The 27,509-nt window shown below is 35.8% G+C and overlaps 2 protein-coding genes and 1 long non-coding RNA gene across 3 annotated transcripts; 2 read left to right on the forward strand and 1 right to left on the reverse strand.

Annotated features, from left to right (window-relative positions):
* Nucleotides 1–681: 681 nt before the first annotated feature.
* LOC120336441 (uncharacterized) lies at nt 682–10,813 on the reverse strand. Its single transcript, XM_039404124.2, has 17 exons — nt 10,662–10,813; nt 10,185–10,376; nt 8,949–9,112; nt 8,338–8,512; nt 7,389–7,778; nt 6,903–7,054; nt 6,648–6,795; nt 5,844–5,963; nt 5,463–5,594; nt 4,978–5,145; nt 4,360–4,544; nt 3,909–4,135; nt 3,571–3,784; nt 3,271–3,406; nt 2,952–3,126; nt 2,400–2,590; nt 682–2,071 (listed from the first exon to the last, which is right to left on the reverse strand). The coding sequence occupies exons 1-17, from the start codon at nt 10,741–10,743 to the stop codon at nt 1,854–1,856; spliced, it is 3,069 nt and encodes a 1,022-aa protein (XP_039260058.2). The 5' UTR covers nt 10,744–10,813; the 3' UTR covers nt 682–1,853.
* Nucleotides 10,814–15,169: 4,356 nt separating this feature from the next.
* On the forward strand, nt 15,170–18,283 carry LOC144419927 (uncharacterized). The gene is made up of 2 exons (XR_013474381.1): nt 15,170–16,144; nt 17,592–18,283. It is a non-coding gene; the product is annotated as an uncharacterized LOC144419927 (long non-coding RNA).
* Nucleotides 18,284–19,224: 941 nt separating this feature from the next.
* On the forward strand, nt 19,225–25,339 carry LOC120336313 (cell division cycle protein 20 homolog). The gene is made up of 12 exons (XM_039403973.2): nt 19,225–19,405; nt 19,706–19,815; nt 20,347–20,472; nt 20,993–21,153; nt 21,598–21,706; nt 22,516–22,712; nt 22,861–22,955; nt 23,298–23,379; nt 23,679–23,813; nt 24,159–24,284; nt 24,502–24,633; nt 24,969–25,339. The coding sequence occupies exons 1-12, from the start codon at nt 19,269–19,271 to the stop codon at nt 25,143–25,145; spliced, it is 1,587 nt and encodes a 528-aa protein (XP_039259907.2). The 5' UTR covers nt 19,225–19,268; the 3' UTR covers nt 25,146–25,339.
* Nucleotides 25,340–27,509: the final 2,170 nt, after the last annotated feature.

Here is a 27,509-nt window from a genome sequence, read left to right on the forward strand (position 1 = left end):
AAAGGAGTGCAAAAAACGAACTATTGCGTGATTGGGATGTCAGTCCTGAAAATTTTTCCATCTCCTAAAAACTTTGCAACTGCATTACCCTCCAGTAGGGCTGGAAATGGATATTCGACTTCAAAAATGATTACGTCATCTCAAATTTATCTCCTGTGGCGTTTAATTCAGAAAAATATCACTAACTGTATCTATGAGGACACAATAATTGTAAAAAATAATTGAAGTATCAAGATTGCCGATTATGAAAATCGACAATGATGAATTCAGAATCAGTTTTTCTTTATGATATATATCTCAAAGCAGAATCTGCACATCGAGCACTGAAAATTTGAAACATAAATGACATTTAATGACGGGATCGGGTTTTAATAACTACTTCCATGGGTCCGAACCAGTAGAGCGATCATGAAACTACCTCGATTCGGGAAGAAGTTCGAGCAATACCGAAATAAAATCACGCGAAGAACTTTGGAACCATTGTGACGTAACAAGAATAAATTACAAATTATTGCATGGAACGTTAAGCTGCGGTTAACCGGTTAATTTTACCCGGTCTACGGTTAAAGTGTTTTCCCTGAAATTCCTAGCCCTACCCTCCACGTTTTCATCTACATATGCTTGTGAATCTCGGCTATCAGTTATGAACTTTATGAAGTCTCGTAATAGTAGCCCAAAAGATGGAATCGGTAAATCGTGTGTTTTTTCGAAAGTTACAAAATATAAACCTAATGTAAAATCTTTATCAGCGCCAATGCAGCAGCAGAAGTCTCACTTATATAGAATAAGAAAAGTAATCAAATACATATTTGTCGAACTCATATTTTTCCGAATAGTGGATAGGATAGGATAGGATTTACATATTTATCCTGGGGGAGAGGAAAGCCGATAAGACGGCGTATCCATACGGCGAACCACGGCCTCTCGTCCGGTTACCATTCCAAGTCGGGTATGGGATTAGTTAGTTATACTGTATTGTTTGTTTTCGGAAGCATGGACTTGGTGGTGGAGGAAGCCGTAACCGACCAGCGGTTACGTGAACCACCCAACGACGACGAGGAGTCCAGCAATCCTCTCGCACATAACCATCCCTGCATGGGAATCGAACCTGCGAACCCACACAGAGTAATTAGAGGTGCGGTGGCGAGCGTATTCCTAACGCTTAACCCGTTGAGCCACACCGCCGCGACCTGTGAAGTGAATCTGTCTGCACATATTTAAAAGGTTTGGTATATATTGTGTATCTTTGCTTTGAAAGTAACAAAGAATTGTTTTGGATTTAATTGGCACGCGGAAGAATCTTGTTGCTAAATTTAGCCGATTTTGACACGCGAGTCGAAAAAGGTTGCCCACCGCTGACCTAGACACAATAAAAGCATCAGAATAAGATAATATTGGACAGTTTCACGGTTCATAGACGGCTTCCCGATAGACTAACAAACACTGCTTGAATTAACCCAGGTTAGAGATATCAATTCATGTTAGGAAATTCAGGTTTACCGCTACACACAGGATATAAGAAATTAAGTGAAATAGAAAGTTCTTTTTCCCTCAAAATATACATATTATCTTCCTGGGCTAAAAGTTGACGCTAACATGAAAAAGTGACATCTTTTCTTTGCTCTGTAAAAAAACTGATGACAGCTCCGACCGACAGAGTATAACCACTTTCTTATATATAATAATAAATATTTTTGTATTTTCATAAATTTCAAGACATAATTAAACACATTTCCATATAAAACTTTTATCAACAATTACTATTGTTTTGAATGTCACGCTAACGTACGGAAATGACAAGAATTCGATCGTTCAGTGACAAAATTAATGTTAAGACTAATGTCCTGCAGTTATTACTGCAATTTTCGCGCAGCCCATCTGGCCTTGATGCATTTTTTGCTACGCCGAGGGCGGCATTGTTGTTTTTTGTTCAAATTCTTAGAAAGTACTATTTTGATCTTTGAGGATTTTAATTTCAACTCGGGGGTAGAAAGCTTGCTCGTTGCTTCTGCAGTCGTTGGTGGCTCCGTTGTTGATAGCAGTCGATTTTTCATCGCAAAATGTTTCAATCCTATGAATATAATATGACAAATATATACAATCAGCTGAAAATAGCTATGCACGCTGAATAGTTATATAGCCTATACATTAAAAGGTAATAACTATATTTCGCTTCAGATAAACAATGTGAAGCAGCGGGTGGAATAAAGCGCTGTGAATACCTTTATGTATTATATATATATACTTGGTAAAGTAATAAATACATGATAGTGAAATATGGTTTATTTCTCGTGTCCACCATCCCAACCGCACAAGTCAACGACGGGAATCAGTTGAATATTGTGTAAAATCGATACCACACGTATCTTTCTTCTATCATAAAATAGTTTAATACATACCTGCTATTGCTGACTGATAGCCGGCATTGTAATCACACGCAACTTCAGTCTCTTCATAAACTCCTCTATTATCACCGTACACGCCTTTCTCATTTGGACCGCCGACGATTGCGCCATACAAAACATAGTGATTAGGTTTTGGAGAATGATACGTCGTCCAGTCACATCTTTCAGGATATGGCGGGCAGTTACTAATAAGCAAAAAAAAATAAAAAATAGATTAGCACCTGTCCACCTCTGCATTTTCCTTTTCAATGTCGAAATGATTAGGATGGCGTGATTTAGATACGGATAAAAGTCAGTGAAAATAATATTGTGCAACAATAAGTCACTGGTTTCCATCATCGATTGAAACTATTAATATTATTTTGCTGGAGGTTGTGTAAAAAACGTTGATGGCAGTCAGTTTCAACTGCCTGTTAAAATATGCCGCATCATTTGGTGTCAAATCTGCTCGTAATATCACACAAACACAAATAATGATTTCCAGAATGCCACGATCATAAAATTCGGTTTGTCGTAGATCATGCGTTTTTTTTTAACATATCCTACCTGGACGAATGATGAGCCCTCTTAGGTGGATTTACTCCGAATCCTACGACATAACTTCTTCCATCGTCACCCAGTATCAATCCTATTTGCTTTTTTGCCCAATTGAGATATGTCTTATGACGAGGAAGTGGAGGGTCCAGGTTTGCGCCCATTATTGCCAATAGAGCCTCATTTGCTGCAAAATAACATATCATTCTTATATCTTGTTCAAACCACCAAAACTTATTGAACCAAACGTGAATATTATTCGAAATATTAAAAGAGTTTTCAAGGAATACCCTTCTGAAGCATTGTTTGTTTAACGTAAATGGAAACATACCGGCATGTCTATTAGTTCCCCATTCGGATAAATATACTAGTCCCTGTGGCGTTCGTTTCTCTCTTTGCATCTTTTCTAAATGCTTTGAAAGTGGGATTCTAAAATCTGCTTTTCCAGTAAGTTTCGCTAACAAAGCCTGAATGAAAGAATTATTGAAACAAAATTACAATATGTTTTCGGTAAATGTTTCGTACCAAATAGCATCACACAACAGTCATCATCATTGTAACATTTTACAGGCATCGTTTATAAAAAAAAATGTCAAATACCGTATTTTCAATACCAATCTAAAAGTGTTACCTGCGCTCCAGGAAGTTTGTTATCCCACGAAAACATTGGAGCCGTCGCATGTTTCCCTCCCATTCTGTCATGAAATTTAATTGCTGCATGGAGATAACTGGTATCATTTGTAGCCTTATATAACCAAGCTGCTGCCCATACTAATTCATCCTGATATCCGGAATATGATTTATAATATCTTGAAACGTCGGGTATAGACAAGTGATAAGTTCCTCTGTAAACATATTTAATTATTTTGCATTCGCGTAAATAGTAATGTGAAGAAAATAAATACGCCAACTATGTATCCCAATGGATTAAATGTTGTTCAAACAACTAATCATAACTAGTGAACCTACCGATACTTGTTACCAAATTCATAAATTTCTTTGGAGTGTTGTAGGGCTTCATTGGAAATGTCGGGATGAGTTGGTCGTAAAAATACAGAGGCTGCTGCGAGACCCGCTGCCACTTCAGCAGCAAGTTCGGTGCCAGGGTTTTTATCCGAAATGATGTATGTTGGTCTTTTTATGTTCATTTGTTCAGATCTTCCCCAATAATTATGGTCTGTCTGTCCGTGTCCTATCTAAGAAAAAGAGATGTTATCAAGGTTTATTCTAGAACTATTCGGGTAAACGGATTTTCTGTGGTTGAATGATAAATATACGAGATGACACAAAAACCGAACCCATAAATTTTCTAATACTTTCAGTTTCAGTAATCTAGAATTCATTTTCCATAAGCTGAGTGAAATATTTTGAAATTGTCCCTATTTAAATATTGACGAAGTTTAGAGATTTTGCTCTTTACCTGTCCGACCAATTCATATTTTGAGATATGAGTTTTAATAAAGTATTTGGTTGGCCATAATATTGCGTTGATCATATTCTCCAGTTCTCCGGCATCTTCGTATGCGTCTCGAAATTCTATTCCTCCCCATGCCAGCACAGTCAACGAATATGCCATTGGAAAGTTGAACTTCACGTAGTCACCAGCTAATATATACGGAATATATATGTGTTTTTTATATAATTATCCATCTTCCTGCTAGAGCATCGGGTTAAGCAGAGTATTTAATTTAACTATGTACGAACTATCTTTCTGTTTAAGGTCATAAAGTTTTTATGGTAATATATGATTTTGATCATCCGAGTGACAAGAAATCTAACATAGCGCCATTTAAATTTTGTCTTTGTTTTTATCTCACGATGACGTAAAATCATTATTGGGTTTATTAAAATGATCTCAGCCATATTGCAATCAACCGCAAATATTCAAGCTGGTCCAGAACCGAGAGAGAAAATTGCATGCAAAAGTCATACGAATACAGTATTAAAAGTATCATATATTTTTGTTCGGCCTCAAATTCTAGAACATTTTCTTCGCAAAGTATCTATCTGATGAACCATTGATATTACTTCTACTTACCATCATACCATCCACCAGTAAGATCTACACCAATATCGCATCCATCTTTCAGGGCTGAATCGCCACGCCACGGTATTCTGTTTCTATCTGGAAGCTCACCAGATCGCTGTGCTTCGTAAAACAATATCGACTTGTGAAGGAGCTCGTTGTAATTGTACTTTGTTTCATCTGGCAAAAATAATAAAGGCAAAAACTGATGATATGGGGCTAAAACAGTGAGTCAGTTTCTTTGTCAGCAAAATCGAAGACATGCATATTGAATAAAATTTACTTGAAGCCTGCACTATTAAGCCCAACTAAGGCCAATGATCACCCGGAGCCACTCGCCTTTAAAGCGATGTGCGGTGATTCACATTCAAATAACACATATATAGCCTACCCCGTTTAAATGCGTATGACAGACATATATATATTATATAAATATACTTTAAATATCATCTTTCAAACAAGGGTATAATATTTTACACCGCGAGTTGATGCATTACCATTGTTTTCTTTGAAATTCAGTCTAATTTGCTCTGCCCTCTTAACCGGGCGACCATTTGGAGAACTGGGAGAGCATCTTGCTGATGGACGTGTTGCTGCAGTCGTCTCGGTAGTTGTCGTCATCGAAGAAACTATAATTAGGAGGTAAAGCATTATTAATGCAGCATTATTCACGTAATTATAAAAAAGTGATTTAGAAGCTCATTCTGCAGATAATGGTTTTCGCGTGTCGTCTCAGATGAGCGATAAGGACACCTTTGGTGACAATCGACCGTTATTTTTACATTTGTCAACTAAAAGAATAGACAACTAATGGCTAGCCATATCAGTTAGGCTACAGCAAAAAGAGCAGAAGAGGAATAAGTTGACTAGTTTCTTACGTGTTATAAATGGACTACGCGTAGTTTCTTCCATATGAACTTCTGCAGCAGGCTTTTTGTTGGGACTTGACATCACAGCATCGCCAGATGTAAACGTGTTTGAACAGAGGTAAACTTGGGCTATAAATACAGAAACAAAATTCATATGTGCGTTACAAAGTTACAAATATGCAGGATTACCATCTCTCTTGAGCCAAAAATAAACACGGGTGTCAGAAGGTTATTTTTTGTGGGTAACAACGGCAGAAACACTGAATAAAAATGAGAAAGAAATTATAGTCTATATTATAGTCTACCACTTATAATTATAGTCAAATACGAGTCACTTCCGCACCCCCAATTTTTTATTCATTCATGTTTTTTTTTATTAGAAGTCGCTTCGAATAAGGTTGTATGTAGCATGGAAATTGGAAAAAGCCATGGAAAGTCACAGCCACGCGCAACTTCTAAAACAGTGGTTCCCAACCTTGGGCCCGTGGCTCACCACGAGGATTTCACATGAAACTCTCCGTTCTTCTTAGGTCCATTACTTGATAAGGTTATTTCACAGGGTATTTTCACTTTGTTGAGCATAAAGTGTTTGAACACAATGGGATTAGGAATCTATCAATCAAAGTAACTCTCTAATTACCACTGGAATGATGCCCAAGGGGGCCATGAGTGTTAAAATCCTCCAGAAGGGGGCCACAATGATCTTAAGTCTCATCTTAAGTGAGTATTAATCCTCAGATGAATGGATTACAATTCGGTGAAACAATGGGGAGTATACATTATATGTATATATATATATATATAATAACATACCGTTTGGATTATCAACCGTGGAATACGCCTGTGTAGCAATAAATCTGATATCGCTTTCTCCCCCATATAACTTTGTATTCCATGGATGTGGCCCAAAGGTCCAAATGAAACCATCTTCAGAATTATCTAGAACACGACATGCCCAGGTCTGAATAAGTAAGATTCGAATCGCATCAATTAAAAGAGTATTTGTTGTCAAACTAACTATTTTAACGCATTTTTAATTGGCCATCGTTAGTTAAGTGTAACGCTAACCTCAATTTTATCCACAACCTCCTCGAAAACAACCACCATAGACCAGTCATCTAAATCGCTAGGAGATCGAAGAGCAACGTTTCCACTGAAGTAGTTTTTCCCACCGTCTTCCCAACTATCGTCGGTGATGTAACAGGTATCGTGAGTTTGTACTGAAAAAAAAAATATGATGAAATTAACAGAATATTTCGAATGGTAATTATTAATTCGAATAGCTTATAGGCCTATAATAGCTTAAACAAGATCAAAAATGTCCATTGTCTTAAAACGAAGGCGCAAATAGTACTTCTACAAACGTTTCAAGCACCAGTGACACGATAAGAGTTATAGGCTACTCAAGTTGCAGAAAAGAATTCATTAGATTAGAGAACAGACAACTAGGTTTAGCAGCCTTGCCCGTGATCTTTGAAATATTTATCTGCAAACCGCGCAAGGTTCATATCATTAATGTTGATTGCATACGTTTATATCACACAAAATACTTACAAACGCAAAAATCCCCAACAGGAATTTTAACTGTGGTGATAACAGGAACATTTGTCGATTGAGTAGTTTTAGACGTTAAGTCCGAGCTGACATGTGTAGTTTCTTCATTGGTGGCAATAATAGCCGCCTTCGTCATTTGATTTTCGGGTTTTTGAGTTGTTTTGGATGTTACTTCAAAATTTGGCTTGGCGGTTGTAGATTTCTCGATTGCATTTGGTGTTGACAGTGGAGTATGCTTGGTGGAGACGACTGACTTGGTTGCTGTTGACTGTTCTATTTTTACAGGTTTATTATAAGCTATTGCACTATCGATTCGCTGTATTTGCGGCATTTTTGACGCAGCGAGGCAAGTTGCATCTTTCACTCGTTTCTGATACATTCCAACGTAGGCTGCCAATTAATTAAGAAAAATTCATAAGGGGGAGTAAATGGGTAGTAGTTGTCATATAGAAACACGCAAAGCGTAAATTAATTTTTTCTCATAAATCGATACAGTAGATATTGCAACATTCTTTATTCTCCTTCCATAAATAAATATAAATATTAAAACAATGGCTGAAACATTAAGTCAAAGGCTTTCTATACACACGTTGCCGAACTTTGTCAAAGCCACTGAAGTCTGCAAGAGGCTCTAACGATGCATTCTGCAGACTGTGTTGGGTAGAAAAATTGTCGAAGAAAATATTTATTCAGCCAATGAAATTCTATTATTATATAAACTATGGACTTTTCGATAATAGTGCAGCATTTAAAATATGTTTTTTAACTAACCGATGCTCAATACCTTCATTACTGACGTATCAAAGAGTTTTTGATTTTAAGGCACTAAATTAGCGTTATGCTTACATCTGAAAATTTTGAACCTCATTAAAACTTGATACGTCTTGTCTTGTGTTTCTATAGTAATATAAGTGATGCATCACATTCTAATGAAAAAATCTTTACTGACCTGCTTTGGGGATGTTGCCTATCACTTTTTGTACAACGATAAGAGCTGACAAACGATTATCTTTTGTGACAAAGCTTGATAGCTTAGTATTATGTTTCGCGTTTACAAAAGTGAATGCTTGACCGTCATATGACGCAGATGTCTGCTCGAAATTCCATGTCATCACGGTCGCTGTCTGCAAAATGAGAGAGGAAATCATTGAGAAAAATGGTTGTTTGAAAACAGTGAATTTTTTTAAGAGGATGCAACACTAAAATTTGCCTATCTATAACTGACTTCTAAATGTAAATAAAGCATCGTTCGTTAAAAATTTGTAATGCATTAGTGTTCTCGCTCTATCGTTATTCTGTCTGTTACCTCTGAGAATGTCAACAAAAATATATCAACTTTTACTTCCGCTAGATTTGAAAAGTCATGAAAATTCATTGTATCAAATGCCTTTAATGTTTCTATTACTTATTATATTTATTTTCTGCCAATTTCTATCAAAGCATATCTATGTCATATCATATTAAGAGCATTGTAGATGGTTGATTGGAAACCGGAAGTGCATTAGCAAGTTTTATGTCCTCTAAACTAAAATTCATTAAATGACGCTAGAACACATATACCTCTCCAAGTGGTTTATCAAATATGACAACAACCGACCAACCAAATTCAGAATCTGGAGTTGAAGAAATATTGTTGAATTGTATTAAACTAGCAAATCCATCATCCCAAATATCAATAAAATTCATGAATCCCGTATCATCATCAGGAACTTGACATGCCGTTCCTGAGAATAAGACAACAAACAAAAATTCTAACTATAACAAATAAGGTTAGCGCCAAATTCCTCCAAGTAATGAAATTGCATTTATATACTTTTGTGCTTATGTATGGTGGCTCATCGTTGTCACGCGTAAAATTGGGAAAAAAATAATAAAAAATAAAATAAAAAACTTAAAATAAAAGTAAAACAAAAAATAGTTGTGAAAAAACATAAAAAAAAATTTGAAAAAAAAATGCAAAAAAAGAAAAACGAAAATAAAATAAAAACGGAATAAAAAAAAGCAAAAAAAGAAATTGAAAAAACAAAACAAAAACGTGAATAAAAAGAAAATGAAAAGGTTGTCACGCGTTTCTATTTTGAGAAAATTTTTCCTTGAACGTAATCCAAATGATAAATTAACTCTAACAGTCGAACGACGTCAATCAGTGTTCATAAAACTTAAGACTTCTTAAAAAACTCACCGCAACACCACACGATTGATACTTATTTCATTTTGGGAATTGAAAGTGACGCGGCGATAAAGTCGAATTGTGGAAAAACAAGTTCCGTGGCCACTTGTGTAATGATAATTCGTTATTACATGATAAAACACGTTGAAGTAGAATTGAATAGATTACGGTCCTTTTTATGACCTCCCGAACTCAGTAACTGGACACAATAAATGTACTGGACACAATCTATGTACTGTACTCAAATACAGCTTCTCAATTTAACCTGAGCAATGGGGGATCTTGGTATACGACGGAGAATTTATTTGAAATTGAGTCGCTTTTTGAGCAATTCTACGCAGACAAACTTATCTGATTAGATGTGGTAATATATAGAATTAGTTGAGAAATCAGATATATATATATAACTTTAAAAGTAACTTGAAAATATGCGCCAAATGCGTTCTTAATTAACGTTTATAACAAAATATAAAAATCGTTTTCCTTCCATTAAATTAAACTAAACAATTCAAGAAAATGATAATCTTTCCAAGTGCAAACAAAAATTACTTAGATTATTTTTTGATTAAATGAGTCACATTCTGTAAGTCGTTTATCTTTCCTATTAATGTCCAGTAACCACTTACGTTCACAAGAAGCTCTTTTTCCTGTCCACTTGCAATTTCTATTTTTACACCAACACATCATGCGCGATGGCCCTTTTAATTTGTATCCTGGTTTACATTTTGTTTCACAAATTGATTTATGATACATTTCATTTGAGCAGTCAGAGAATGCATAGCGTCCTGGATCGTGTGTTGTACATTTGGCCGAAACACCTACATTGAAAAGACAAAACAAATGACTTATTATTTTATATATATATATTTTTGGGTACTCCTGAAGTATGCGCACCAAGATGTCGCACAACTGAATCCTAACCTGGTACACAACCTGAGTTCAGGTTGCGCGCATACTTCAGGAGGTCCTATTTTTGTAACTTACTTTCATTTAAAAACAAACGCGTATTACGAAAACATTACAAAAATTAACATCTCAGATTTCTCTTATTGTACATACAATGTGCAAGATAAGAGATACCTTAAAAACGAAACAAGACAAACCTTCAGAAAACGTAAAAAACGTTGTTTCTATGACAATGGCAGCTATAAAAATGAACTCGAGGAGCCCTGGCGTCGTCTTCATGTCGGCTGACCTGTCGCAAAGCTGTGACTGCTAGAACTGATACACTAAACGCAATAATCGACGTCGAATAAAATGAAAACACAAAGCACGCGTTTGGCCTGAGGGGAACAAGAGCATTCGCAATGACGACTTCTAATTAAACTTGATAATTTGTGATGAAAAGGATGATGCGCTGATAACTCACTATGAACTCGTAGGCGTAAATTTGCATTAGGTTGAAAGGCAATTGACGCGTTCTGGTTCTGATTCTGAACAGTAGGCTATGCTGGTTCTATTCACAAATATATATACCGTCTTTCCCGGCGAATAAGTCGCTTTACTAGACCCAAATTTTTGGCCTGATTTTTTTTGGGTGGAGGGTCCTCTTATTAGGCGAGTATGATAAATTTCATTTTTTCGGTGTCGCCTTATTATTAAATCCGGACAATAAAATATCTTCGGCGATAGGCAATAGCATATCCCCCGCATCAGGTTAGTTTAAATAAATCGACATTCTCTCGATGTGAATCTGGAATTTCAATGCTGTGATTATAATATTTGAAGTTGCTGCATTTGTGTTGCTATTACCGATACACGTGGGCTTGCAATTTGTGGAAATCGTCAATTGTTTGTGTCATCGTGATGTCTTATTTGAGCCGTAAACATCTTTCATTTCAGCATTTATTCTCCCTAAGTCAGAAATTTGCAGCGAGGACAACGATAATTACTTAATTGCTCTCAAGCAACCATGTTACTTGTGTGTTGTGAGATACGAAATATCACATAATCATGTGTGACAAGATGCTAAGATGAATAAAGGAGTGAATATGTGACCCAAATTTTCTTTATTACATTATCATGTGTGACAGCAGGCTAAGATAAATAAGAAGTGAATACATATCTCAAATTTTCTTGATTTAAAAGCTGCATTATAAAATACTAAAAATAAAACGGAAACACCATTTAAATTTTATTTTGGAATGGCCCGTGACAGATTACAGAGGATTTTTATGCACTGCAAATCATAAAAACATTTTTTGTTCTACAATTACCGACAGAGCCAGACGCAGATGCAGTCCGCAGATTGTCGTGTTATATTAGATCGGTAATGTTCTTGTATGGCGGACGCAATCGCGAGTTGAACATAATTAGATTGAAATTGAAAGACAGTTTGAATTCCCGTAGTTGTTATGGATTGAATATTAGGCTACAAGAAAAGTCATCATAGGCTATTTTACCCAATGCGCAAAAGCGGCGACCGCTCAAAAGGCATTGCAGGGTAATTTAAGATCCCGATGTTGATGCGATTTTACTACCCCGACGTATTGGCCGGGTATTATGCATTAACCCATTTTTTCAGGCTTAAAAACGGGCCTCGTCTTATTCGCCGGGTAGACTTATTCGTCGGGAAATACGGTATATATATATCGAATCGCATGCGGGGACAGTTATGTGCGAGAGGATTGCTGGACTCCTCACCGCGGTTAGGGTGGTTCATGTAACTGCTGGCTCGGCGGTGTAGCGCATCGTGCTAAGCGTTAGGAATACGCTCGCCACCGCACCTCTGATTAACTCTGAATCCCCAGAACGATGCTACTCTCTCACCCTGTCCTCCCACGGCGTAGCATCGATTTGACGCGTTAAAAAATTGTAATATCCTTAATTTCAAATCAAAATAACTTCTTAACCATTAGATATCAGATGATCTGTAATATGTCAAATAAAAGCTTATCTAGTCTTTTATTTTTAACTGCCATTATTTTTCACGAGATGTTTTGATGAGATGTGTAAGCCTATTTTTAGCCCCATCTACTATTTGTTTGTATTTTGGTAATATTTAATACATTTTTTAGAAATGTATCATCAATATAAGTAAAATTTTGAAAGGTATACAAAATTACCTTTCGGAGAATATACGGATGACTTTCTTAACATACGCATAACTCATTTTATTGCAGAATTTGTACTATCGATTCAAATGGTTTGCGAACAAAATTGATCAACTATTTTGACGCCAAGTTTGCTTAACGACGCAAAGGGCGACGACGACATGGTCGTGATTACGTTCAAGCGACATTTCGTGCGTAACGCTTTGCGTGAGGTAGATTGCGCAACTGCACATCTGGTCGTTCACAGCTTGAGTTCAGATTGTATCATCATTGCATCAGTATCATATCCACGGCCGCAGATAAAACCCTTATATTCAGACGAATCTTGATCGAACATAGTAAAATTGCTAGAATATAAAGGCCATTTTATATACGTTTATTATTTGAACATGGAACGAAAATAAATGGACAAAGTGTAATATTTGATCCTTATGCATTTATGAGGTTCCGCCGGAAACATCAAGGCTAATTATTCACCGTTGGATATCATGAAAATTGAATAAAAAAAAACTGATAACGGGAACGCGGAAGACATGGTGGCACCAGTAGCTCACCTGGTCAGTGTTTTAAATTTTGCGGCCTCATTAGATTTTCGAAATTACTGCATATACGCTACATTCTTGATATCTCTATATTTACTATGGATTTTAAACGAAAGCTTTGTCCAGATGAAATATTGGATAGTATTAATCTATCGGAGAAGAAAATATGGCACAATAAATCTCAGCAATGGCGCTAAACAATGCATTCATCGATATGTTCCATCATTCCGTTTTAGAAATCCTTATTTTTGCTATTCGTATTTTTCATATCTTTATGCAATTAAAACGGCAATAACACTGTGTATTGTGTGTTTTAATCGAACAGATTTTGGTGCTGGATGTAATGCGTAAATTTCCCCGTGTATCGTTTACAAGTCGTTCGGTTAAGGTCGTTTTTAAGGTGAATTCAACACTGAAAAGGAGAACCTTACATGATTTTGATTGGACAACTATCAGGAACCGGTCGAAATCTTCAGTCGCCATAGAACAGATGGCAACTTCAATAACTCCACAGGATTCCTCTACCCGGATTCAACATGAAACAATGGACTGATTCAATAACTAGCACACCATTCTAATTTCATCACCATGCTTAAATAATCAGACAAAGAAACAAAATTTAAATGTAGCAAACAATAGGGACAATGATCACTGTTAAAGTAGCATGTTGCTTTATTCAACTTCATTCCATTATTCTCGCCCAGCACCAAATTAAACAATCTCAATCCTTTCTTTATTCTAGGATATCATATTATTCAATTATATTATTGTTTTTATTTTATTATCAGCACTAAATCGAACAATCCTAACCCTTTCTTCATCACAGGATATCATATTTTATTATTATTTTAATTCAATTTGGAAATTCCATGACATGGCAAAATGATATTCTTTATAATTTATTGTTCTCTATTTCAATATACTTTTATACCTTTGAATTGTCTGGCTGAAATGTGATCATGATAGGTTTTATGGAAATGCAACCTGAATATCCTTTTTTTGAATCCTGATCTTTTTTAGCGGTATTCAGAACTATAAAATACAAAGTTCCTTAAAAAGCGTATAACTTGACAGAACTTATTACATTGCATTTCCCCAAGCCTGGAAGGAACGCATTTTTGCTAGATTAGTTATTTATTACTTAAGACACTCACCCTTGAGTGGTACTTACCATATATGCACATTCTCCTATAAAGTTGACTATTTCTCCCATTTATAGTATGTGGTATCATTATTCGAGGGTGCTATATGTCCAAATTTTATTCTAATGTATATATATATATATATTATGTATTATATTTCATGTTGTATTGTCTCTATTTATTGATGTTGTCTTGTCCTACCAACTTCTTTGTACAAACAGTTGGGCATACTCCACCGTTACCCATGTTGCCTAATCCACCCTCCTCGCACAACTGTCTGTATGAAGGACCATATTATACTTATTCGATTTATTGCATTTTATGCTTATCATAAGGGGTGTATGCCGCACGTTCATGTGTTTTAGGCCAGTATGGTCTTGTGTATACATCCCGTCTTCAATGTTGATATTTACTAACTCCTGTGTTTTTGCTTTTACGAGACGAATAAACATACATACATACATACATACATACAGTCGCTTCACGAGTACGAACTTAATTAAGTAAATGACGTTACGAGCATGCGAGGAAAAGTGTTTCTCGTATGAAACGTAAACGTGCTACGTGCCAACGTAATTGCTTAACGTCGCTGCGTAACGGCGTAAATGTGTTAAGTCGTTATTTACGTCACCTTGACGTCGCCTCGATCTTGCGACAAACAAAATCACGAATAAATATGCTTCTAAAATTTGAATGGTGCAACATAAATTCAATCTAATGGTATCACTGGAAAGCTACCTTCAAACTCTACAAATTTTGTCGATAATGTACCAGGTTTAATCAAAAACAAATTGAAGCTAAAGCGGCTTTCAGCGTCAGAAGACTTTCTCGGGAAAGCCGCTATAGCGGCTTTCAGGGTTCAAAGAGTTAAGTGCAAGATGATTGCTGGACTCCTTGCCGCCGTTGGGTGGTTTACGTAACCGCTTGTCGGCTACGACTTTCTCCGTCATCAAGTCCATGATTCCGAAAACAAATAACTGGCCAACTAATCCCATACCCGACATGGACTGGTAACCGGACGAGAAACCGTGGTTCGCCATATGATTAAGACGGCTTATCGGCTTTTCTCTCCCCTGGGATAAATAAGTAAATCCTATCCCATCCTAATTTATGCCGCCGCTCAGACACTTCTTTCGCTCAAACAGATATTCTAGCGTGGTTGTAAACATTGCCTCTTTTTAGTAGTTTTGCGTGTTATTTGTCAGTTTTTAGTTGTGTTTCCAAAAAATAGTTGTAAATCAAATAAATTATTTGTTGATGTGTTTTCTGAGGACCTTTAGCTTAGTCACAATAATAAAAAATTGATACCGCAAATTCTGCGATAGACTAGCATAAAAGTTAGCTATCAGTACCTATAAGCGGCACGTGGTTTATTGTTTTTAATAAAATAGATAGTTTTCAACATTTGAGCCAGTTTCTAAGCGCTAAATCGACAAAACACTTAAAATCAGCGTTGAAAATTTTGCAATGATGAAGTATAATGGGAATTTTTCATGGGTCAAAGGTCGGGGAAACGTCCATCCCAAAGCTATCACGGGGATCTGCTCAATGAACCTAATCGTCAGATTTAAGCAACCAATCATCGACGGTCAAGAGGCCCTTTAAAATTTAAGCCATGTGAAACCAAAGTGACTATAAACTGTAGTCACTTTGTGTCAAACATAGCGGATCGGTCCGCATTTTGCCTATTCAGCTACCGGTATTGTAGAATTGCTAAACTGCCGTAAGACTTCGATCATGTTCAATATCTGAATACCGAATACCAGAACCGGTACGGTACCAGTAGTCCACAGTACGGTGTGTTAGATGCAGTAGATGGGGTGTTCTGTTAAGTCTGTACTGCTGTACGGTAAGTTATAATTTCCATTGTCAAAAAAACTTGCGGAAAATATCAGATTTGAAGGTCAAAAAATGCTCTATACCGATACTGCTACGATGTAGCCTATACACATTTATATTATGGGATACCATCACTCAAGAGTTTTGTATTTATGTCCAAATGCTAAATTTTAGTATTATTTATACATGCAGTTTATTTCGTGTTGTGTTATGTTTTATTTATGCATGTTGTCTTGTCTTACAAATTCCCTTGTACAAACAGCTTTGTATACTCCACCCTTACGGTACCCCTGTTACCACACTCACCCACTCCTTGCACAACTGTCTGTCTGTATAAGGGACCATATTATATGTATTAGATTTATTTTTAACGTTATATAAAACTTTTCAAAAGGGGGGCATGCCGCACGTTTGTGTTTTAGGCCTGTATGGTCTTGTGCATACATCCCGTCTTCAGTAGGGTGGCTTACCCACTTTGCGGCCATGACCTATCTGCGACCATCACCTTCATCGATTAAATTAATGCCGAAAAAATTAACGAACCGCGCCGATATTTCTCACACGTTATTATCCACTTATCCCTCGTAGCTCTACGAAATTACACTAAAATGCGGCCACAAATAAAAAAGTTACGATCGAAAACCTGACCGAAGAAAAAAAAAAAGGACCATTTTACCATGTCGCCAACTACCCATTGTTCCTTCAAAAAAGGTTGAAAATCCATACAAATATAAGAGATAAAGAGATGAAACTTGGCAAGTGGGTAGAGTTGTGTTTCTTTTAACCATCTTTAAAGTTTCGCGTCTCTACCTTCAAAGGAGGGGGAGTAGGGGAATGCGCATTTCCAATACGTCAATAATATCTTTGTCAACTAATTTGCGACCACCGTGTTTTTGTCTGTTTAATTGCTGTGATGCGGTGTTTGTTTATCATTTGAAGAATATTGTTTGAAATAATCGTGTTTTTAAAATATATGACGGTCAGAAATGCAATTAGAAGCCCATTTTTTCACGCATGGCTGCGTATGCCCTAGTCTCGACGCAGCAGAAACGATGTTCAAGGCTCGAAATCCGTGGTCGCACACTGGTCGTTCGGTCGCAAATACGTCTTCAGAGTGTCGTACTTTGGTGGTTTGTATAGCTTTAACCCCTGGTCGTAGAAAGTTAATTCGAAGTTCAGCGTGTAGAATAAATGCCAAAGCACCTACGGTGAAAAAATTAACGGGTTAGAAATATTGGTTTTTGTTTTATAGCGGTTTGAATGAAATCGTCCGCAGACTGGCTACACCACCCTATTGATAATCTATCTACGCTTTTGTTGCTTTTTACGAGACGAATATACATACATACCCTGATACTGTGATATGGTACCTGTATACCAGGTACCGTAGGTAACGTCTTACCCTATATATTTTCCTGACTCTTTGGATTTTGTTTTACATTTGACTTGGAAGTTAGTTAACCTTGCAAAGCCAAAAAGGTGTCACCACGATATGAGGCAAACGCTCGCACAGGAGATAAAAAACAATCAAAGTGGAAATCGATGGAAGATTTTCTTATAAAACGAAACACCTCGTTAACAGCGAAAAGTACCGGTACCGTATTCTGTTCGGAATTATTCGAAACCCAGCCGAAAAGGTATTCGAACACATTGATTTTCGAATACATTCGATTCTTTTTTGACAACCCTGTTTCCTGTTTGACATGCAGTGACGGTTTTTGCCAGCCCTATTTTGACATGCAGTATTTGTATTTTGCCAGCCCTATTTTGACATTGACAATATTTCGCCAACAGGCATGACAGGCATTGACCTTATTTTCATAGTCCTAATTTGCAAGTAGTGGCCGTATTTCGTCAGCCCTATTTTGACTCAACGATCCTATTTCTCCAGACCTTATTTGACATGCAATAACCGTATTTTGCCAACCTTATTATGAATTTTATGCTACCATCTCTATAGCAGTACAGCACACTATCCAAATTCCAAGAATTTCCCTCCATTTGCTGATTTGACTCTATAAAACAAACACTCTATGTGACTCACAAACGAGGGGCGTCTGGGACCACGTCAGATGCGTTATATCACACCATGCTTGTCTCAATAATAATCTAAGTTAATCGCGGCCGTCACATGACCAAAATTGCTGTTTTTTGCTAAAAACTCTCAAATGCTATGGTAAAATTTTTTTTCCTTTGGTAAATCGGATTATTTTCTTCATTATACTGTATTATTACCGATATTGAGGGACAACAATGTACAGACGTAGGCCTATCCCAAAGGAGGGGTGTCCGATCATCTGTAATAAGAGTTTCTCTGAAACGGGACAATGTCACTCAATTTGTATAGTGTGCCGTACTGTATAGCCAGATTGCTGTATCCCATACCTACATGCCTGGTTTTTGCATACTCGAGGGAAGCCAGAAGGTGCATGTTCTCTGTAATCAGTCAGTTTCAATGTTAGAATTTTCGGTCTTAATAGAGACTTTTCGGTCTTTCAGTCTTAATTGACACATTGGCTATGTCATTGCCAAACCATATAAGCTCGAAAGCTTTTATACAGCAACATACTGTCGCTCCTTCCATCTACACATTGTCTTTTATTCTTCATTCACCATTACAAAAGTTTGGTTTTTTACTCTTATTCTCTCTTTATAATGTTAAAACTTACATTGAGATAATTATTCACGAAATAGAAGAGCTATATAACTCCCGTATATTTGTAATTTTACTTAGTCTCATTTCAATATATTTTTTCTTCTTGTAAAAAAATAGCAGTAGCACCAGTACAAAGATGTCACATTTGGTTTGAAACTAATTAGGAAGAAATTTGGCAGATGGCCTTCAACTTTATGCATACTGAACAACTTTATCAATGGCAGAATTTTATTCTAATTTAATAATACCATTGGGTTTCCGCTGTAAAAATATACAATACAGATTTTCATATTCAATCTCACTATTCACTGCCACCATTTGAGAATTTGTATTCAATGGAAAATGTGTGGAATATAAAAAAATATACTTACCGTATGGCGTTTACATGCTAACATTTGTATATCTGAATTTGTTTAAATTTTGATATCACTAACAGGTTTCGTTGTTATTATTTCACTTTAATTTATCTTCGAATGTGATGACCTCACAATACGACTTTGAAAATGAAGTCAATAGCTTGCTCAGGCTGGATGCTCCAATTAAAAGTGGACCAATGCCGAGGTGGCAAAGAAAAAATTTGAATGTGCCAGGTTGCAACTCCAGTGGCAATACAAGGTGAATAATATTTATGTTTACAAAACCAACCAAATGTTATATGTTATTGCACTGCATTATACTACGGTACTTATTCTGCATTATTTGTAATATACAACTAATATTTTTGTGTGCAATTATAAATATTCACTTCCAAATTTGACCAGAAACTTAGTTGGCGAATCATCAAATCAGCAGAACTTTGTAAATTCATTGATTGAAAATGTGAATTCCCTGTGGTCATTTTATTACTATGGATGTATGGCTAAGAATTTTCTTATACTTGTCTTAAAATTTTTACTTATTAATAAATTAATACAGCATTCCCCTCAGTCCACTGAAGATTTCCAATCATTCGCTGAGTAAAAGCATCATCAATTCTCCAAGTTCATTTCTCACACCTAGTTCTGCAAAATGTAAAACTCCTAGAGGTGAAGTATTTTTATTCATATTTTTTGCAGCATATAATGTAAGTTTAGATTGAGAGCATCAGCATTAGAACAACATTTTTCTTGCCATGAAAACATAATAAACGAACAATCACAACTTGTGTTAGGAGATTTTGAATTAATAAGAACAGTCTGGAATATCCATAGTTTGCTCAAATTTCAAAGTGTCTCAAGCAAGGTAGGCCTGCTTGAAATTGACAACTTTTATTAAATCAAGTAATACTTGATAGCAGCTTTTTTAAATGCCATATTTCATTTATGCTTGGGCATGTCATCGGTCAGTTTCCAAATTAATTTGAAATGAGTTTGCTCTACTTGTTATAATTTACAAATTCTGAATTGCTGTATGATTAATAATATAAATGTTGATTCAACATGGATATTTATGGGAGATATGTAGCATAGTTTCAGTAGCAGTATTTGTATATACTGCAAATGTACATGTAGAGAAGATGAATTGGCAGAATTGTTTTGATACTCGCAGATCTTTTTATGAGGTTAATTTCCTTACAGCAAAATCGAAAACTCCGACCAGGGGTTTGAGCCTGAATAAAACTCCGAGTCGGGGAGATCGATATATCCCTAACAGACAAGCAACAAATTTTGAACTTGGTCAATACAAACTTACATCCGAAAATGGTATGTTGAATTCTATAAATCAAAATTTTGTAATATTGTAAAGTACTGCTTAAAACCAAAACAGTATTGTATTTTTTTCTGATACCAATTACCAATCCAATATCAACAACAATTCCTATATTGATTTTTTTTGGCGTATCTATTTGCTGGTGTTACTGATTTGAAATGGAAAATTGTCGCATAAATGAGAAATTCTAACGGAAATTGCCACATATGTGAAAAATTCGAACACAAATTTATTTTATTTCTAGTACTCACAAAAATTTATCATCAAGCCCTCTAGAACATTTTCAAGGTTTGGGCTGAGTGTGCATGACTGCTTCTATATAACCTATTTAACATATTTCAACTGATGTGCATCACTGAAACAACATATGAAACAGATCAGCTGTATGTATAGTTTTTTGAATTAAAATAGGTTCCTGAGACTGTAGTTTCCTGACCCTATATTTTAGATGTATAACATTTTGTTCCATTCAACATTACATTATAATTGATGTGTTCAATATTTCTGTGTCAGATATACCCAGTAATCATGCTGATACTTCAATCTCTGAAGAATATAAGAAATTATTAAAAGAAAATTTGAAACAATTACACCAAAGCAGTGCAAATGAAGATAAAATTTTTGCATTCAAAGATAAGCCAATGCACGCGGAAGGTTATCAAAATTCGAGCAAGGTTGGTTATTTCTACATTGTAAGAACGATATGTCATATTCTAAAGTGAAATTTTATAATATATATAATCAAATCAGAGTATGGCCCTCATTTGTTTGAATGGTTTAATGTAGCTTCAATTTAGAATTTTTAAAAATATTATGTCCGAGTTTTGTGCGGATTAGGGCATTTATAGGGTAAAATGGGTTCCTACCTATGAAATTTTCAATCAAAATTCTTTAGGAGCTGGTATTAATTAGGAAATGGGAAGGCTTTGTCAGATTATGCTATTTTTTCATCTACTCATAAATGTCTAACCATAGCAGCAATGTCTGTTGTTATCCTTTTCTGTATTCGTGTATACATGTATAAATGTAGGTTTTTTCGCATTCAACATAACTTCCTTAACTTGTTTTCTTTGCAAAACTCCATTTTATTATTCATAAAATTACTCTTCAACTTTTAGGTGTTATACAGTTCAACCAAGAAAAATCCAACAAGTAGAAAAAAAAATAGATACATTCCTTCAACATCAGAACAAGTTCTTGATGCTCCTCAGTTGTTGGATGATTATTGTATGTTTTTAATTGTTTTATTATGTATTACAAAGTTGAAATTTAAATGATATTCATAAGTCGTTTATTCGAGACTGTTTCATCATATCAGAAGGAAAATAGAGAAAAGCAATAGACACTCAATTGATTCATTCTAATTAGAGATCCTGATAAATTCTGATAAACAACCAATAACATCAGTCACCATCGGTACAATGATTGGTTATCTGGAATCAAGAAAATCTCAGAACTTTTTTCAAACTAGGGATGTCTGTATTCAAATAGTAAACGTATCTGGAATTTTCCTGGAAAAACATTTCGAATATCGTTTAAACTAGATTAACAAAGTCAAAACATTGCTGCTTTAGTGTTTGAATCACTTCATTTCGTAATTCGTACCGTGAGTTGAAGGAAAACATGACGTGATACACATACAATTTTGACAGTGCGAGGCCCCCCTCCTTAGGCTTAAAGAGCTAAAAATTGTGCAACGCTTGGAGCAAAATACTGCTAATAAATTAAGTTTGGGCATTGTGTATTGCTCACCTCACACAAATGAGTTCCGAAATGAAGCGTGAACGGGATGGAATAGTGACAGTCTTATAATATAGATACAGGGCCCTCCTCTTCTTATGTCTGTTATAAAAAACTGTGAATGGCATCATTCATTCCTCAAGTTCCATTCAATAAAAGAAAATGAGACTTGAAACTGTTACCATTATTTTTTTTCACCAAGTTTGACTTACTGAAGCCCGTGCTGAAATTGGAAGAGAGTACTGATGACTGATGAGGTATTGTTCTTTAGAATACTAACTTAATTCTGTCAACAGATTTAAATCTCATCGATTGGAGTTCAACAAATATACTTGCTGTGGCTTTGGGTGAAAGTGTTTATCTATTCAACACAAATACTGGTGACATCCAATTGCTATTAACAATGAATAATCCAGAAGATTACATATGCTCGTTGAGTTGGGCCACAGATGGACGACACATTGCAGTTGGAACAAGCAATGCTGAAGTTCAGGTACATGCATGTATGATTCCAAATTGTTTAATTTCTAGTTTGCTGTGTTTTAGTAATTGCTATCAATGTAGTTACATGTGTTTGCTTGAAGTTATATCTAATGTAAGAGTATTTATCCTCTTATTAATAACTTATTCTTTTTATTCAGCTCTGGGATGTCACTGCTACTAAGCGTCTCCGTAACATGACAGGTCATGCTGCCCGTGTTGGATCTCTCGCTTGGAATGAAGCAATATTAGCCAGGTATCAGTGTTGATTTTGTAAAAATAGTAAGTGACCAAAAATCAATTACCTTAAACTTTCTGAGAAATTAAAGTCTAATAAGCTAATTTTTTTGAATTTGTTTTCTAGTTTTGATTAGATTCTTACAACAGTCGAGGAAAATTGATCGGAGTTCAGTTGTTTTTCTAATATTAGTGACTAGTAATTAAAATTCAGTATTTAATTCAGGATTGATTTGTCACAAACTTTGGTGATATTCTTGCGTATAGCAAACTGATAGTGATATAAATAATAGATATTTGATGCATGTTATTTACACATTAGTGAAGATAAATTTCCTTGTTTGCATTTTCATTTCTCTAGTGGTTCAAGAGATGGATTCATTCATTTTCATGATGTTCGAATTGCAAATCATTTGGTTCATAGTAATCAGGGTCATGCACAGGTAATAAAAAAGTGCTTCATGTATGTAATTTTTTGCATAGGCAGTGGTTTGCACCATGACCTTAATGTCATATTTGGTCATGGTGTTCTTGACCAAATTGTTCAATTGTTGAACGAGTTGTTTATTTTTTAATCAATGAATGTCAAACTTCAAGTGAAACCTTAACTGCAATATATTCTGGCTTATGTCATTAAAATCCTGCTTTGAGCAAAATATTGGTTTGTTGTGCAAAAGAAGGAAAGTATATCCTATAATATTGTGGCCTTGCGGAATTGTCATGGTATTCCACCTTTATACAGGAAGTGTGTGGGTTGGAATGGTCACCTGACCAAAAATATCTTGCTAGTGGAGGAAATGACAATATGGTTAATGTTTGGGATGAAAGAGCTATACAACCTCTATATTCATTTTCGGAACACCAGTCTGCTGTGAAGGTTCGTTGTAATTTAAAACTTTTGTCAAATGTGTGGGTGTGGTTCTCGTTTACCTAGCAAACTACGGCCCGCGATGCTTCACTGAATTATAGTACCAAAACAGCTGTTTCGACGATTATATTCTTTACATAACAGAATTTATTTGAGTGAGTACCCCATGCAGGCAGTATTTGAATTATCATGATTTCTTACCCAATACTTTGACAAAAGGCATAATAAATTAGAAAAGAGCGGCTAATTTCATGCTAAAATAGTGGATCATACATGCTGCCATGAACAAAAACTAGTCAAATTTATTACAAGTCGTGAAATATATGTAAATTATGATTTACATAATTTTAACAGGCTATTGCATGGTGCCCGTGGCAATCCCATATATTGGCAAGTGGGGGAGGAAGTGCTGATAGGCACATCAGATTCTGGAATTCATATACTGGATCAATGATAAATGCAATTGACACAAAGTCACAGGTATTGAGAGTATATTATGAAATTGTATACAAATGGGAAATAAGATTCCATAGGCTGGACAGAAAATTGTGTGCCATGCACCATACCTCCCGTCAGTCATACTAGGAACAAGTTGATGAGTTGCAGTCTTATAAAATGTACAGTTTTTAAGAGACTCTTCAAATCTTTGTTATGGAGGTCTTTCTGGTTTTGGTTAATTATACTATATTTTATTCAGGTATGTGCATTGAAATGGTCATCAAACTACAAAGAACTAGTTTCATCCCACGGCTACTCACAGAACCAAATCACAATATGGTCATATCCCTCAATGCGACGTGTGCAAGATTTATTGGGTCATAAAGAGCGGGTAATTCCTTTTATACATTTCAACTAATCTATTACCATTGAAATAGTAATGTGAAGTTCTCGTAATTAAAGATTCATAGTAACCCCAAGTACAGACCACCCAATTCTTCGTTATTGTGAAATTCATTTAACGATTCACAATACCGGCAGTACAATTCCGTCATAATTTTTCTGCTCTTCTCTACTTCATTGTTTCTTCTACAATTCTAGCTTATATAGATTTTAACATCTCATTGGTAGCTTCATTTCTCTTTCCACATGCTTAAATAGGTTTTCTTGCAATCTTGCAGAGAAAAATTATGTGAACAAATATATATATTTATTAAAAAATTTCAGGTTTTGTATCTTGCTATGAGTCCTGATGAAACGACTGTATGTTCTGGTGCAGCGGATGAGAGTTTGCGAATGTGGAAATGCTTTGCTCCTGAGGAGAAATCAAATAAAAAGTCAGTTTTGGAACCAAGTTCAACAAAAGGGAGCAGCAGAGTTGCCGCCTGCATGTCTATTCGTTGATTGGTCGATCACCATTGCTCACCTGACTACCATGGTTTTAATGGCAACTACATGTTTTTATCATTGTTATATACTCGATCAAGTCACTGGGTAGTTTCAACGCAGAAATGAATAACAAACTAATATTAACTCTTATATGTTACAGACATTTTGGTGTTTTATGTACAGTTTTGCAAGAAATAACCAGAGTGTGATTGTGTAGTGATTAATTCCATTGCTTCCATTTCTGTGGGGTGTTCAGTTTTCATTCTCAGATGGAGTGGTATTTGAAATGTAGATTGTCAAGCTTATAAAACAGGTATGAGGTATAAAACGCCTTTCGCAGTACTGATGGCCAGTCTTCTTTTATGACTTTACTTAACGGAATGAAAGTTGAGCATCTTTTTCACATAAGACTGACGGTCGCTATATGATGGATAATAGTTTGTAAATCAATAAGTATGATTTCAATTTTAGTTTCATTGTTGGTATTATATTGTATGGTAACCTGGCTTTTACAAAGATATAATGCACGTGGGTATTGTGCTAAAATACTGTATTCGAAGCATTTGCAGAATCTGGATGTCGCTGTTTGGGCTAAAATGGGGAGTAAAGAACTCATGTACTTTGACAAAAGGCGCGGTGTTTGTTCATTCCTGAAAATCTAAGTTTTCAACCTGCGGTAATTCGTTTAATTGATTTGATATCCAGTAGTGCAGGGATGGCGAACCTTTTTTTTTATCAATGGGTCAAAAATTATATTTTCATCACCGCACAGTAGAGAGGGGTTTTATTTTTTCGTCAACCAAAATAAAATAACCTCCTTGGTAATAATAATAAATTAGTTGGGTATAGACAGGTGGAGTGATACGACCAGACTGTCATCAAAGTTAACTCCATAAAAAAGCCTGCGGACCCATATGTTTTCGATCAATGAGAAACTTGTTGCGTCTTGTCATCGTTGCTTGGTATTTTGTAGTTGGAACTTTATATATGCCGCAATATAGGGAATGAGGCGGTTTCCGGTACTCGATTTTATGAAATTAGTTTGCTCAAGCACTTTTCCGGGTGCATATAAATTACGGAAAAACGTTCATGATGCTAGGGCAAATTCTTTTTTTTACTGATTCCATGAGTTTGGAATGGGATGCATGTCTAGGCTAACTATTTTTTGATCGGATCTGCAAAGCTGCTTCAGATTTCTGTTTCGTTAATTAATATACATTACACACTACTCCGGAAGAGAACCTGTAGCAAGAGGTAGCTAGAAATGAACGGATCTATTGCATTGTTATGTAATATCACAACACTCGGTAAAATAGCTTGCAGTATTCCTCGTATTCAATGTACGAAATCTTTAAGAATTTAATTCTTGTAGTCAATTTCCGCAGATTCACAGAATTCCTTTAGCTGGGTAGTAGTAGTAGCCTTTCTAAACCTTTTTAATTAGAGCTTATTTGTAAAAAGAATCTATTGACCGTACTGTTAGCTTACTTTGCCCTACTACAATACTCTACAGAATCTCAAGTTCTAGATTATTTTCAGCATAATATGACTCAAACAAAATCGAATGAAAGTTATTATGCCTTCTCCAACTCCAAGCATACCTAAAATGGCTTCTAATGCAGCAATTGCTGTAGTTTCATGGAAGTCGATAGAATAATGACGCAATGAAAGTCACTCATTATTCCCTAACTGAAGAATTTCTCAAGCTGTGCGCGATATTTTACTCAACCTGATAAGCTAAAAAAATTAAGATATTAAAACAAGCTTCGAGTTAAAGCAAAGTTGATTTTGAAAATTTCACTAAAGTAAAATTCTGTCCCGGTTAGACCGTGACGTATGGTAGGTCCATCTATATGAGACTTGGTGTAAAAAATATCACTTCAGCGATCCATACCCTATCTCCATCCTTTCACACCGGAACCTGGGATATGGACGTACAATAAACTGACTATTGTACATATCGCCGTTGTGCCGTACCTTTTTGTCTGTGTAAGGTTTTAAACATGTCTCCCGTATCCTCTGTTTTACTGTTTAATTATTATGCAGATACTGTTACAATTTTGACGCAAATAAACATAACACCAATAAGGTCTCACTAATTGAAATCATTATCTCGGACTCGTGAAGAACTTAGTCGGACATAGTAGATTTATTCTTGTATCATAATACTTCCCCCCAGTGGCGGCGCGTGGTCATTTTGACAACCGGGGCAAGCTACTGCGGGACCAAGTCACCCCCATCTACGGGGACAGGTTGAGCGCTGTAAGTTCTTTCATCATTTTATGAGTATAAAAACCATTCCATCGGTAACAACCAATCGGCAAAAGCGACAATTTTTAACGATAAGAAAGTGTCTTTAAAACCGGTCCAAGTCGAGGG

The sequence above is a fragment of the Styela clava genome, chromosome 2 (genome assembly GCF_964204865.1).
Source record: "Styela clava chromosome 2, kaStyClav1.hap1.2, whole genome shotgun sequence".
NCBI classification, from domain to species: Eukaryota; Metazoa; Chordata; class Ascidiacea; order Stolidobranchia; family Styelidae; genus Styela; species Styela clava.

Bases quoted from the DNA above. Each gene is read 5' to 3' on its own strand.
- LOC120336441 (XM_039404124.2), bottom strand. From the start codon at position 10,743: ATGAAGACGACGCCAGGGCTCCTCGAGTTCATTTTTATAGCTGCCATT. The intron at 10,377-10,661 runs GTTTGTCTTGTT...TTTTCAATGTAG, and splicing joins GTTTTTTACGTTTTCTGAAG to GTGTTTCGGCCAAATGTACA. The intron at 3,785-3,908 runs GTAGGTTCACTA...ATATGTTTACAG, and splicing joins GAATTTGGTAACAAGTATCG to AGGAACTTATCACTTGTCTA.
- LOC120336313 (XM_039403973.2), top strand. From the start codon at position 19,269: ATGACCTCACAATACGACTTTGAAAATGAAGTCAATAGCTTGCTCAGG. The intron at 19,816-20,346 runs GTGAAGTATTTT...ATTTCCTTACAG, and splicing joins AAAATGTAAAACTCCTAGAG to CAAAATCGAAAACTCCGACC. The intron at 22,956-23,297 runs GTATCAGTGTTG...TCATTTCTCTAG, and splicing joins AATGAAGCAATATTAGCCAG to TGGTTCAAGAGATGGATTCA.